Source organism: Hippoglossus hippoglossus, chromosome 5 (genome assembly GCF_009819705.1).
Source record: "Hippoglossus hippoglossus isolate fHipHip1 chromosome 5, fHipHip1.pri, whole genome shotgun sequence".
Classification (NCBI taxonomy): Eukaryota; Metazoa; Chordata; class Actinopteri; order Pleuronectiformes; family Pleuronectidae; genus Hippoglossus; species Hippoglossus hippoglossus.
This window is the reverse complement of record NC_047155.1, coordinates 2880224-2895144: the sequence shown is the minus strand read 5'-3', so window position 1 is coordinate 2895144 and position 14921 is coordinate 2880224. Positions and strand designations below refer to the sequence as shown.

The 14921-nt window shown below is 42.5% G+C and overlaps 1 protein-coding gene across 12 annotated transcripts in view; it reads right to left on the bottom strand.

The window, feature by feature from the left end:
- The window catches only part of LOC117761758 (glutamate receptor-interacting protein 2-like), a 206502-nt gene that overhangs the window by 58992 nt on the left and 132589 nt on the right, over positions 1-14921 (bottom strand). For 2 of the 12 annotated variants that reach the window (XM_034585962.1, XM_034585963.1), the window contains exon 1: positions 7959-8118. The exons of the other annotated variants lie outside the window; for them this stretch is intronic. In XM_034585962.1, the coding sequence (XP_034441853.1) occupies positions 7959-8046 (88 nt within the window). In that variant the 5' untranslated portion in view covers positions 8047-8118. Of the gene's footprint in view, positions 1-7958; positions 8119-14921 lie in introns of those variants that run through there. 12 annotated transcript variants of the gene reach the window in all.

The window sequence follows — 14921 nt, the reverse complement described above, 5'->3', positions numbered from 1 at the left end:
CGCCACCTGCTGGCTGGCGGCAGTATAGTTCATACATCTTACCTCCTCCACATTAATGGATGGGACAAAGTAAAAAGTACAAACACATTCATCTCCAAGAGAGTTTCTTTCGTTTTAGGAAGTTCTTATCACACAATGGTGTTAATTTGCACGTGTGCAGCACATATATCAGCCTCATCTCTAGATAGTTGGAGGAAATGGAAACATGTCGTCCATATTTATTGAGTCTATGAGTCTTAATGTTTACTGACGTTATCAAGTGAGAAGTACCATTTTCTCATTAATCAGATTTCTTTTAAAACCAGTGGAGTCTCCCTCTGCTGGTTGGAGAGAACACAGGTTTCAGGCCCTTCTGCACTGGCTTCACTTTCTGTTTATCACCTGTTCATCCCTCCATCCCTCCATCTATCTATCTATCTATCTATCTATCTATCTATCCATCTATCTATCTCTCGCAAGTTCTCCAAAAAAGCTCCATGTTGCACCCCTGCACGACTCAATTTGTTACTGCCCCCCCAAAACTAGCCTCTGTGGCTAACTCTGGCACATTTTACAGAAATGTTATTTACACGCACCGTCCCCGACGAATAAAGTACCGAAGCAAAGTATCTGTATTTTGATCTTCCACCTCTGACACAGAGGATCATTTCAAACTCCTCCTCTCATCTCTCCTCATTCCTCTTTCTAAATATCACCGCTCCCACGTCTGTCTCCCCTCGTCCTCCCCCGTTTGCTCTCTCGTAACCCTGCCTTGACACAATGAGGCCAGCGTACAAACTGTGAAGCCTCTGTCTCTTCTTCTCTCCGTCCTTCTCTCTCTTTTTGTTTCTTCCTCTTTTTTTTATTTATTCCGTGGGCTCATTGTTGTCACTGGCAGCCGGCTAAAGCGGCGGAGAAAGGCCGAACAACGGTTTCTGAAAAGCTTGAAAGCATCAGTCTGGGCCCTTATCTGCCTCAAACCGCTGAACAACACTGGCACTTGTCGCTGCTGTCGTTCTCCCTGCGAACACGCAACGCGACCTGTCATCACTTCCTCGCTGCTCTCCCTCCCTCCCTCCCTCCCTCTCTTCTCCTCCGTGTCTCCTCCCTTGTGCTTGTTCTTTTATCTCACTCCTCCTCATGTCCTGGAGGCTGTTTCCCTTTATAACCTTATTCCAGACTTTACCCCTCTCTGCTCGTACCAGTCGTTTCCTTGATGCCTCTTCTTTCTCCTTCCTCTTTAGTTTCTAATGGCCCCAGTGCTGATTATTTCTACATCACCTCCATGTTTCCTTTGTCTCGTTTGACTTTTCTTTGTGTTATTGTGTCTGATTTCACTCTTTTTTGCTTCAGTTTTCTCTTATTTTTCAGAGCCAGGAACAGAAGGCAGCTACAAAAAGACAGTATATAATGAGAGTTAATCAATTAAATACAAATGAAATATGTATTTTCATTGTCGAAGGGGTGTATATGAAATTAACTTTGACTCTTACAACCGACTGAACGATTAGATTTGCTCTGCATGGGCATCTATTGCTTTTGTTTCTAAAAAAGATCATATTAGGCAGCAACAGCCCCAGTGTGTATTTGTATATGTTCCTGTCTTTAGCAGATGGGAGGTTGACCCCATTCTTCTTCCACCTACAAGGGAATTAGCACTGTGATGCTAAACAAACCAGACATATGGGCTGAGATTCACAGGTCGGACACCACGAGCAACACAAACAACCACTGGACTCCACAGAAAATGAAAATTCCACATTTCGAACCTGCACATGTTGACTTGTATCTTTTTACTACTCAAGTAGTAAAAAGATGAACTTAAGAAATAAAACATGCACTTGATCTTTTCTCATTTGAACAATCGATCCATCCTTGTCCTGGATTCCACCGTTCTCAAGGTGCTGCTCATTTTCAGCCTGACTCTGACACTTTCTGCCTCCTGGATGTTCACTGTCTCATTTATAAAAACATTAATAATAAAATGTTCCCTTTCACTTTTTAAAATTTTTTGGTGAGCGCCCGCTGAAGGTCAGCCAAGAAAAAAAAAAGTGTAAGTCAATAGTTTCCCTTTTCAAGTCTGTGTGCACGGTTTTTAAATCATATTGGATTTGCAGTTTTAATCTGTGTGCACATTCTTGTATTTGTTCATAATCCACGCCCATGGCTTTGTCAACCGAGCACAGATTTGCAAACAACTTCTTTCTGCAGAGAACAATGAATGAAGCATTTTAAATCCAATTTATCCAGATTTAAGGGTAAAGTTGTGATGCTGTATTGCCTCCGACGTTTTTACAGCTTTTATTGTTTAGTGTTGGATTTATTGAGCTTTTCAATGCTCCATTCTTTGTTCTCTGGTGAAAGAAGTTGCTTTCTGTGCACGCACTTTATGAGTCTGTGGGCACAGACTATAAACCATCATGGATTTGTTAAAGGGAGAGTAAATTGTGATTTGTAAAGTTGAAAGTACTGATTGAAATCAGGATCTTTATGTTTTATCCGCTGACCCCACATCAGCACAAAACCCCCTCAGGGATTTACAGGCAGAGTTTGAAGAGTCAAAGAAAGTTTAAATCTGACAGGAGAGTTTCACACTTTCAATAATCCATGTTTTCCAGATTGTGGGATTCATGGATTTTGGTAGAGATCTCATCTCTTCTCTTTTTATCCCTTCTTCTTTTCTGTCTCTCTCTTTATTCTCTCTCCCTCAAACAGTCGATCACCAACTTATTCTGTCTCCTGCTGACTCACTGTCACTTTCTCTGTGCTTCTACCTGCGTCTCATCAACATCAAGCTCTCAACCAACTGTTGGTTTTCACTCCTGTGTGAGTGAAACACAATGCACGGACAGATTCCCACCAAACTTAGTGGGAATGCTACTTTAATTTAACTTTTCAAAGATTGAAGATTTCCCCACAAATAAAAGGGAGAGAATCTAAAGCTTCTATTGATGAGAGAATGATTTCTCATCATATGATGTCATATGATCACGTATCTCTGGATCCTATTGGACGATAGACGAGACCTGAAGCTTAAATAGATCCTATGGAGGGAATGACGTCATCACGACATCACTACGCAGTCAGAAAATTACTTTTACAACCAATTAGATTAGAGACAAAACCCTCAGATAATTCATATCAACCAATCATCCATTATCATGTGGTTTACATTTGTCATTATTACAGTTGGAGCCGAGGGTTATGGATGGTGCCTTTATATACTTTATAGAAAATATAAAAATAAAAACACGGAGGCTCCTTTGTCCGAACAAGAGCCGTCAAATCTTAGTTATGTTCCTGGGTCAAGTCCCCTCAAACTTCATGTTATTTATTATTTACTTTTCATAATAAAAGCCCCTGATATGTTGCCAGACACAGTGTCAAAGCGTATAAGATGAATTTAAATTCACACTCAATAAAATAGCTGAGATATAAATAAAGTCCCAATCGCCTATAGGGTACATTCAGTCTGTGCTGGGTATGAAAAGCTCCTCAAATGCTTTTATTTTTTCCGTCTCATCCCTCCACATCCACATCTCCGTCTCTCCTCACCTTCCATCTTTATTCACTATGTTTATAAACAACCCCCTATTTTAAATATATAAAGATGTAAGGAAACACTTTTACTACCCAGACTGTGAACTCTGTTCCTGTCGTCTTCTCTCAGTACCTCCCTCTTTCTCTCTCTGTTGATTCACTGTCTCTTTCCTTTTCATCTTGTTGACTCTCTCCACTTCATCCCTTCTTCCCTCTTCTCTCCTTTAATTCTGCATGTTTCTCATCTTCTCCCTCCTCCTCTTCCAGTCTCGCTTTGCTTCTCCATCGTCCCCTCTGTCTCACCACATTTCTCCCCACTATGTTTTTTTGTTTTTGCCTCAGTCTATCAGTCTCCCCCTCCTCTCTTCATCTCTCTATCCACCCCCCCCCCCCCCCCCCCCTCTCTCTCTCTGTTGGCTGGAGGTATAAATAGGACTCCTAATAAAGTGCTAATTAATCTCTGGTGACAAAATCAAAGAAAGCACATCTGCATCGCTGAGAGGAGCAACAGAGGGAGAGAGGGAGGAGAGGAAAAGAGGTAGACAGGAAGAGAGGGGGAGCATGGGGAGGGATAGAGAGAGAGAGAGAGAGAGAGAAAAAAGGAGAGGAGTCGACGTAAGGAAATAATGTGAAGACAGAAAGTCAGCAACCGATTTAGGTTTTAATAATATATTTGGAGAAATGACTGCATAGCGTGAAAAAGGTTCTGTATTAACAAACAGATGATGGAGGCTCGGTGGTGTAGATTATATATAATGTAAGAACACAGTTTACAGATGTAATTATATAATTAGACATAATGAGGAAACACTTCTTAAATGTCACGCGTGTTTGAATAACAGCCGTGACTGAAGCTCCCTCACAGAGCAGCTCTGTGTTTGTGCCACAGACTTTGAAAAGGTTTCACATGTCATAAAAAAAAACTCTTCAACAAGCTTCAACGTGAAGCGACTGATTTTCAAAGACTGGAGAAACTTTTCAAACTCTCACCAAAGCAATGAATGGAGACGACAACAGTCTCCATGTTCAATGTGACGCTGCAGCCGTGGCAAATGTTTGGTTTTTGCATTTTAAGCAACTTTGATAAAGCATTTTATTTTTTCGGCTCATGTGGCAATAAATCATAACTTATTGACAGTAATTCAAATGAAAGTTTGCCAGTTTGAATTACAGACAAGATGCAATATGAGAAAGTTGTGTGTTAAATCATAATCAGCATGTATCTGTATCTGTGGAGCTTCCTCCAGTGATCCAGTCCAGTGTAAAAACACGTGTGGCCACTTCTACGAGGAAAGGAGCAGTTAGTGTGAGCGGTTTTATTTTCAATGGGTTTATGGATCAGGATTTTGAAACGTAAGCAAATGACAGCAGCTCATGTCACCGTGTCTCTGCTAAAAATGTTAATTCTACTGTGCAAAGTGTTGTGGACGTCAGGATTAAAACCTGACATTAATACCGGAGTCCACATTTTGGTGGACTCTCAAGAGAATAAAAAACTACTTCATGCATCCTTTTATTCATTCTTATATATATATATATATATATATATATATATATATATATATATATATTATATATGTAAAATGTACTTATTGTGTTATTTCTGATCCCTTAGATATTGCTGAATAAATCTCTACATTCAACTTTATATGCAATCACAGCCTACAACTAAACAGCCAGTGTGTTTCATCCTAAACATGATGTCGAGGACTTGAGATAAAAAGTCTGAGAAACGTCCCAGTGGATCGTGCAGATAACATTAAAATGGGAAGAAACCAGGCGGTGTAGAAGCAGCGAGAGGTTCCCGGTGGACGTGAAGCTAATCTGCAGAAGAACCATCAGCAGCCCGGACAGAGGAGACGGTGTTTTCAAAGCCACCGTGGGTTCGATATTCCCTGAAGTTCAGTGTGTATAATGGGCTTGATGTGACTTCACAGGCAAACCTGCGGGTCTTGGAATTATTAAACTTCAGAGAGACAACTTCAGTGGATAAAAAAAAATCACAGGCAACCTGTAGCGCCCGCAGCTCTACAAAGCAGCGCTGCAGCTGATCACAGAGCGAGTGGGACCGATACTGTACCAGCTTTTATTCAACTACAGGGACCCGGCTTTAACTGGGACTGAAGAGAGGAGTCCATTTTACAGTAGAGTGACGATAAAAAAAGGAGCAAGTACTTTGAGTTGAATTGTTATTTTTTAAAGTGAGATAGAGCGGGACACAACTGAACGGCTGAGCCTCTGTCAGGTCACGAATCCTGACCTCTGACCTCCTTATAGGAAGAGAGGAGTGAAGGAACGCTTGAATAAAGGATAAGAGAGAAGGAGAAGTCATATAGATAAAGGATGGATGGATGGATGGATGGGTGGATGGATGGATGGGTGGATGGATGGATGGATGGATGGATGGATGGATGGATGGATTGATGGATGGGTCATTTCAATGTAACGTTAGTCCCGTTCATATAGAAACTTCTGCTCCGCACTGAAAACGTTATAACATCCGTGGAGGTTTGCCAAAAAGATCGTGACTCGTTTCTCTCACTCAGGCCTGTTTTCACAGCGATTTTCCTCAAAAGCTTGACACAGCGATTCAGTGACATTTTAATTTGCTCCTGGATTAAAATAACATATTCCGCTAGACAGGCCCAAAGTCTTTAACAGTCCCAGTTCATCAAGATTTACTTTTTATAACAACACCAACCCCAGAACACGCTGCTAACAGACCACCTCTGTGCCTGCAGACCTCCAGCAGGGCGCAGGAGATTTTCTAATTCGACTCTGTGCAGTTATGGTTGTGACGCTTTTGACCTTTTCATCTAATTCCTATGATCTTTGGTGCTTAAGTGTGTTCTCCTCTATTAATGTGGAAGAGAGCATCGTCTAAATGTCACCGAAGTGACTCACACATCCTAAACGGGATTAAGTGCTGATGAACCTGTGTGTGTGTGTGTGTGTGTGTGTGTGTGTGTGTGTGTGTGTGTGTGTGTGTGTGTGTGTGTGTGTGTGTGTGTGTGTGTGTGCCACTGCAGATGCTCTTGATTCTAGTCAGAGACATTAATACAAATATATAAACTAAACTGATAGAACAGAGACACAGATATCAACACCTGTCTCTCCCTCTGAGGATCCACACTGATTTAATTAGGATATTAACCCCAGTGCAGGCTGCAGTTCCCCCGGACAGACCGATAGGTGGCGTTTTGTCCCCATTTGCCTCTTTTCTCCCCCCCCCCTCACTGAGTCTCCCGGCTTAACTTCAAAGCAACAGATTCCAAATTCATAAATAAATCAGCAGAAGATGGAGAGAGAGAGAGACTGCACCTCTCTCTCTCTCTCAGGCAGAGGAGCGTCACATGCGCACATGAACAAGGTTTCATAACAAGCACAGGAGCAGAAAACCGCAATAAGACAAAAATCTATGGGACAAATATTAAAAAGAAACAACAGAAAACATCCTTAGGTCCATATTTAAGAAGAAATCATCTTCCAAAGCCTCAACACAGCCTCAGAGGAAGAAGGAAGGTTACAGCTCAGGAAAAACAAGAGGTCACTCCACATCTGCATCTGCTGTCAGTAGACTAAAGAACATAAACCTTCCTTTTGACACATACTAAAACCAGAGGAACTGATCATCGTGTAGTGGGTTTATCATTTCTTCCAGAGCTGCATATCAAAGGTCAAGATGAAGCAAGTGAAAAACTTTGAAACTGGACAATTCCCCAGGTTCATATCGGAACTAAACCAACGAGCAGGTCGCTGTTCAACAAGATCAAAGACAAAACCTTTAAGTGGTGAACAGGGGGATGTCACAGTGATATTACAGCAGATAGTAAATCAACTCAATTCAACACGAAGATGCGCAAAAAACTCTTAAAATCACTGCGTAAAGAAATAATACAGGACTGTAATAGTGATGTCTCACACAAAGCAACACAAAGCACCGAGTCATCATCACAAACACATGATAAACAACAGAGATCGACCCTAACACCTTGGAAACGTGCGCAATAACCGAATCAAAACGAGTATTTGACGCTGAAATCATTATGATCTGCTGATCAATGAGACGCGAACACTTCAGTCACGAGCTTATGGAAATATCATAACTCTAACTATGGAAGAATAAGAGATACAAGAGGCGTAAGGGACTTGTGTGTGTATTGTGAGGCGGAGGAGCAGGCGGAGGAGCAGGCGGCTGCACGATCCGCGCTCCTGCGTCTCCTGTGCGATGACGAACAAAACATCCAACACGGGAAAGTGACGGACACACGTCAGACGAGGGGATTCAGCAAAAAGAAAAGTAGCCTCCACAGGACGTGAGCGAGCCGCTGATCAGGGGAGAGGAGCGGGGCGCGCGCGGCACGGAGCGCAAAGCACGCGCAGGAAAGACGTGGAACAAATCAAAATGTTTTTTTTGTTTTTTGCTTTTCTGTTTTTACCTTTTTGCAGAAGCCGTCTCTTCAAAATCGCCTGAAGAAAAAGCATTTTACCCCAAACAGGCTCCAGACTGGGGAACTCTCTCCTCATGGAAGCTCGGAGGAGGAAGAGGGAGGAAGAACTTCTCTCTGCATGTGCCTCCCTCTCTCTCCCTCTCTCCCTCTCCCTCTCTCTCCCTCTCTCCCTCTCTCTCCCTCTCTCTCTCACTCCTCTTCTTCCTCAAAGGGACCCCCCCCTGCTGACACCACATGAACTGTATTTGATGTTTGTGTGTGTGTGTGTGTTTGTTTGTGTGTGTTTGTTTGTGTGTGTAGCTTTTCACACTTAAGAATAAAAAAAAACTCCATGATCAACTTTAATCACATCTTGCCCTCAGCCTCCTGTTTTCCCGATATCACTTCTGTTCTGACAGAGCTGATATCCGTGTTTCCACATGTTCTCCTCCTCCTTTTCTTTATGCACTAATTTAATTACAGCATTCTCTCTCCCTCTCTTCCCCTCTGCTCCTCTCACTTTCTCTCCTGATTATGCAAAAAAATTGTAGCTCAAAGCCTTCGGGACTTTTGATGCCCTAGTTTTTTTTTCCTTTCTCAGTCTTCTGTGTCTAGTGAGCTTGTGTGTGTGTAGCAGGTCTCCCTCTCTCTCTCTCTATGTGTGTGTGTGTGTGTGTGTGTGTGTGTGTGTGTGTGTGTGTGTGTGTGTGTGTGTGTGTGTGTGCGTGCACCCAAAAGATGAAAGCTTCCGACAGAGAATCCTTCCAGATCATGACTTATTCCTCAGCTCCCCTGTCAGGTCGGTGATCACAAGGTGGCCGGTGTCATTTGAAGTGACATAAAACCAAAATCTCTCTCCCTTCTTCCACACACACACATGTCTCATCCATCCATCCCTCCATCCATCCATCCATCCATCCATCCATCCTGCAGACCCCAAAATTCATGAGGGAAGCTGGGCGCTGCATGGGGGCTGCAGCATATCCGAGCACACACCAAGCAAAGAGGACCAAAGATGACCTGAACTTCTCGCAGTCCAAATAGCAAAATCGGCAACTTTCAAACCAAAAGAAATGAACCAAAAACTGTTTTTATTCATAATCTTTAAGATCATCAAGAGTTCGGTCTTTCAGTTTGAGAGCAGGACTTATTAACTTCACATTAACAATCTGTAACAAAGTATTTTCACTTGCGCTCCTATAGCCCCTGTGTTTGCTCTGATTTTGCTCTGCTTGTGCTCAATCTGTACGCTTGCACTCAGATATTTTGTGGCCCTGACAGATTTCTAGCGCTCCAGCTTCGGTGCTTCTCCTCACACAGTCTCGCTGCTTCTGTGCACGTGTGAAACGTCGGCTGAGATCCTTGGTCTTGCTGCTCTATGTCGACCAGAGATCTGCTGGACTCAGCACATTGGATTTGAAGCAAAACAATATCTACGAGGTCAAAGTGCTGACTCAGCTGTAATCTCGGTGCGTTTACATCCACGTAGGTCAAACTGAATAGAAATTACACTTGTTACAGTTAATGGTAAAAAAAGAAAAGTCTACAGGTTCTGCTTTGTTTGGCCATTAAGGATGTGAAAGCCCCCAAACTCTCTGAAAGCTGAGAGTCAGCATTTATTCAGCTTCACTTTCCAATACATTTTACACTGTGTGTTTAAGCTGTGGAAGTTTGTGTTTGGAAGCACTTTGATCGTGTTACTTTTAAACAGAGCTGCAGTGAGTTTACTGGTGTTTTAGCCTCCAGTGCCACATTCAAGCGGTTTGAGAACACGCCGACTTTAATTTCACTTTGAATATACTGCTGCCTTAATACGTTCAAAATCTACACATTTAAGCTGCTTTCAGATCTGCACTGAGCTCTGGGTATTCTCCTGAAATTTTCCGGAGGGGCTGTACGTGAGAACGCAAAATGTCCAATTAAGATTAAGACATTCTGAGGAGTTTTTCCTGCCACGGCCGAGTAAAATGTCCAGAGAGAGTCAGGGTCCATGTGAGAATACAGCATTGATGATGTTTCCAACACACAACAGATGCAAAATCTTTTAAAAAAAAGCCCAAAAGAATAAAGACGCTGATTTCAACGTGGAAAGAAAACGAGATTCCAGAGCTTTCTTTTATACGTCATGTCCGGCCTCCTGCCTCCTACCTCCTGCCTCCTGCCTCCTGCCTCCTACCTCCTGCCTCCTGCCTCCTGCCTGCTGCCTCCTGCCTCCCGCCTCCTGCCTCCTGCCTCCTGCCTGCTGCCTCCTGCCTCCCGCCTCCTGCCTCCTGCCTCCTGCCTCCTGTCTGCTGCCTCCTGCCTCCTGCCTCCTGTCTGCTGCCTCCTGCCTCCTGTCTCCTGCCTCCTGCCTTGCATTATTGTATAGAAGGTGAGGCTGTGATTGCAACTTGTTGTTAGAAGGAACCAGTTGAATTTGAGCCGTTTTGCCACAGAACAATGTTAGAACAGAGCTGCTGTCTCTCTACGATCAGAATCCAATGATTTAATTATTTTCTTTTCAATCAATTTATTGAAACAAACACTGGGCACAAGGTTAAACCCTGGACACGTTTCCAGTTCATCACATGATTAACACACAGTCAGAGACTAAACCTCAACATACAGACTCACAAACTGCTGCTGAGTCCACAAGGGCTTAGAACTGTGACTCTGCACATTCAGCAACTGCTTAAAAGCTCTGGGTTCAACTTTGGAAAAGTTCAGAGTAGACTTCTTTTTTTTTTTTTTAAGATTTCAGCAATGCCTTCATGCAAGAAAAACAGCAACTAAACCTGCAGATGCATCTTCAGACAACTGGAAACAATTAAAAACAACCACTTAGATGCTAAAGCATAGTGTAGCTATGTCCGTATAAGAGAGTATCACTGCACCCAAAGTAATATGTGATATAAAATAGCTTCTTCTTCTCCTTTAGATAGATTTAGTTTGAGTTCTGAGTTACGAGTTTGGTGCCACAGCTCAACCAGAGACAAACTCTCATCTATTTAAGGGACAAATCCACAGACGTGTGCATGGCCCACTGAACGATGGAAAAAAGCTAAAAACAGTTTCCCTCATTCCTCCACGCATTTCTCAAAGCATCGCCATAAACAAGCCTGCGTCTTCTGTCAACATCGCCCAGGTAACACGAAGGTTAAAATAAAAACTATAGTCGCCCGGCTTCTGTCTGTCACATGCGGAGGCGAAGCGGCGCTCGGCTACAGAGACTGTCACAGAGGTAAGTTTCACAAGTTTCTGTCCCTGTGAAGAAGTAATTCAAGTCTTCATGTGTCAGCGGTGAAACATCTGAGGTGAAGGGAACACAGATGCTTCCACAGAGTGTTCTGATGAGATATTCACTGTTGCACAGCCTGTGACACGTTTGAAAGTGATGGATTGTGCAATGAATAAACATAAGATGTGTTAATGTTGGGCTACAGAACTGCAACAGCTTAACAGCAGAGGGGCTATATGCTTTTTTTTTAACTAAACAATGGATTGAGGTAATGAATTCTCTCTCTGACAAAGTGATGCATTGCATTTAAAATCACGTCTACAGTGATATGTTGTTTTACATTTCCATGAGGAAGGCTTGGTGGTGAAAATCGATAAATGGTAATGGGATGAGGGGGAAGTCCGTAAAGTGTGTAACAAAGAGCAGAAGAACAGAACCAGGCAACAGCTGGAAGGTGTAATAGTGCAGAGGAGGGTCAGGTTGTGGAGGCCAGTGGATATTAAAACCCTTAAAGGATTATATACTAAACATAATCAGGTTGAACATTTTAATTTGGGTTATTACTGTAAAATGTTTTCATGCTCTAATGTTCAGAAAACACATCAAAACTGTCCATCGCTGCAGATCCTCTGTTCAACCTCTGTCTGAAACGCTTGGTATTAGCTCCTGTCTCTTTAAGACCCGCCTCCTAATAAAGCCCAGTTTGCTCTGATTGGCCAGCTGGAACACTCTATGATTGGTCATCGGCTTCCAGCACCTGGCGCCAACGTCGGCCTCCGCTCTCGCTGTACCGGGCTTCGTTACAGGCGTGACAGGCTACAGGCGTGTGGCTACAGGCATGTGTGTTAATTACAAGTGTTTCATAAAAACTACAGGATGGATTATCATAAAACTTGGTGGAAGGATGCGGAACCGGATCAGGAACGATTATATTTTGTTGCTGATCCAGGTCAGGGGCCGGAATCAGGGATTTTATTTCACTTTCTTTGTCCTGGGGAGATACAGTGTTGGACTCGGTGGAGGTTTCACTCCCCGAGAACGTTTCTCGTTAATTTTGCCGAATTTTAACATTAACAAAGAAAACAATATAACACACCAGAGGAAATAAACACTGAAAAAGCATCAAATATCTCCTTTAACAAACCTTTTTTTTTTAGGTTGGCCTGAGTAACATAAATATCTTACTGTTTTGCATTATGCTGTTAAAAATTCAAATCTCTTCCCTCCTATCACAATTTATAATCCAAAGCAACGGACGACCAACGTGCGGAGCAGCTAAAACAGATGAGATACATCAAAGATAAAACAAAGACAAGAAGATGATCACAAAATAAATTAAAAAACAACAACATGAAACCACATAAACAAAAGTCTGTGTTTTAAAAGCCAAGGAGTAAAAAATTCCTTTTCAGACAGGTTTTAAATTAACAGCTAAAAAAAGACACAACTCAACATTCAGAATCTCTGACTGATTAAAACCACAATAAGCGTCGCTGAGTTCGTGTTTGTTGCAGGGATATTGCATTTGGTTGCATTCGACCCGATGGAAGCTCATGTTGTTGTAGTGAGAGCGTATTCTTGACTGACAGACAAAATGAGAAAATATATTTATCACTTACTCATGATGCAATTTCTTTACTCTGCAGTGTCCTCAGCGTAACCTTTTATATATTTTTTTTAACTTTTTTTATAATTCCACTTGCTCTATTTCCTTATTCCTCTTCAATGGCTGCCGATGGGTTTCGACTGAAAATGTGAACATGCTGCTGTCACCAAGAGAAACGTCAAAAAAAAAAAAAAGTTTTCTCCCCGGTCTTTTCATATTTTCTTGTGTCAACAGTGAAACATCTGAAGTGAGCGGCCCTCAGAGAGAGAGAGAGGATGTGGAAGTCTGCTGGCTCCGACTCCTGCTGTGGTGTTTTCATCTCTCATCTGCTGGAGGAGAGCGTGACCTCGGAAATTATATGTTTCCTTTCTCTAAATCTGAGACGCTGACATTGTGTCGGACATGTGGTTTTAAAAAACATAAGAAATAAGATCTGTTTAAATAAAGATTGTGCAGTTTAATACGTTACAAATAAACGGGTCTGTGACAGATTCCGGGATTTGCTTCTGCTTGACAGTTAAGGCGAGATTTAAAGAGCGAGAACGGGGAGGATTATTGTGACTTGATTTCAGAATTCATAATTTAGCGGATCCATTATGTAAACCCGTGTGTCCTCAAAGCATCTTTTAACAAGAGATGGGAGAGAAGGATAAACCGCAGCCAAGAGGAGGGAACATGATAATGGAACAGGGATCCTTGGATTTTAACGAGGAACATTCTGGAGCTCCCATGTGGCTGCAGTGAAAATTAAACCTCTCGTGAAGCTGGAGTCGATCTATTATTCGCCTGTGGCCCATTTTCACAGTGTTTCCGGAACCTGAGGATCCCTGGACATTGGTTGTGTTTCCTCCGAAGGGCCTGAGGGTCTAACTCTCAGAACATCTTTGAGTAAACACAAACCTTGTGGCTGCAACAAATTCACACAATAGGCAAGTGAATTATTACCAGGGAGAAACTTGTTAAACGTTAAAGACAGTGGAAACAAAAACCTGGATCTGCCGCCTGATCTGGATCGAAACACTTCCTCTCTGACCTAAAGGAAATCCTTCCACCAGGTTTTGTGGAAATCCATTCGGATGTTTTTGTGTAATCTTGTTTTCAAACCAACAAACAAACAGACAGCAGGTAAATCAATGTTCAGTTTTTCCCTCTCCCTCTTTTCCTGCATTTACTGGAACGTCCGTAGTTTTCCAGCAACAAGTCACAACCGCAGACTTGATTATTCTGCGAGTTGTCTCGTGTTAATCTGTTTAATCTGCCCAATCATCTTTTGAGCCATTAGATTAAAACTGCACTGTGTCGACCGAATCTCTTTAAACTCTGCTTTAGCTCCAGCCAGGAGGCATCAAAGGCTCGTTAACACTCGACGTTAGATACAGATGGAGACGTCTGTTCGTCCTCTGCGATGATTTTGTCCGTATTTGTCCTCGGAAACCTCACGAATACGGACAAAAGGGGGCAGTACCACTGGACTGACATTTGAACAATGGGGGAACTTTCTGAGGATAAAACTTTGCAAGTTGATAAAAAACTACAGGCGTCAAAGTGAAATTACTTTCCATCACGTCTCTTTGACTTCCTCCATCGCCACTGTAGTTATTGTTACCTATCAACTCTGTGCCGCCCTCTAGTGGATGTATTGCTTAACAACCAACGTACAGAACGCACTGAAGAATGTGATCAGGGACGGTAACAAACAAATCTCATGTCGTATGTGAAGGCAGCAGAAATTAATGCATAAATTTGGTGGCTTACATTTGAGTATTGAGGAGTATTTTATTTATAATATTCATTCCTTATCCCCTGACACACACACACACACACACACACACACACACACACACACACATATACACACACACACACACACACGCACACACACACACACACACACACACACACACACACACCTCCTGTTGTACCTCATTCCGCTTTGATCAGCTACATTTGGACTGACATCAGACTGTAGGATTCACAACAGGCGAGTTAAAGTGAGCGGCTGCCGGAACATTCATGTCAACATCATGTCGTCATGGTGACAGCCATCTACACACAGAGAACAACATTCATTGAGTCACCTGCATCTACCGCTGTGTTAAAGACTGTTATCACCACTGATATTTTTGTGGTCTTTTTCAAAGCTGTGGAC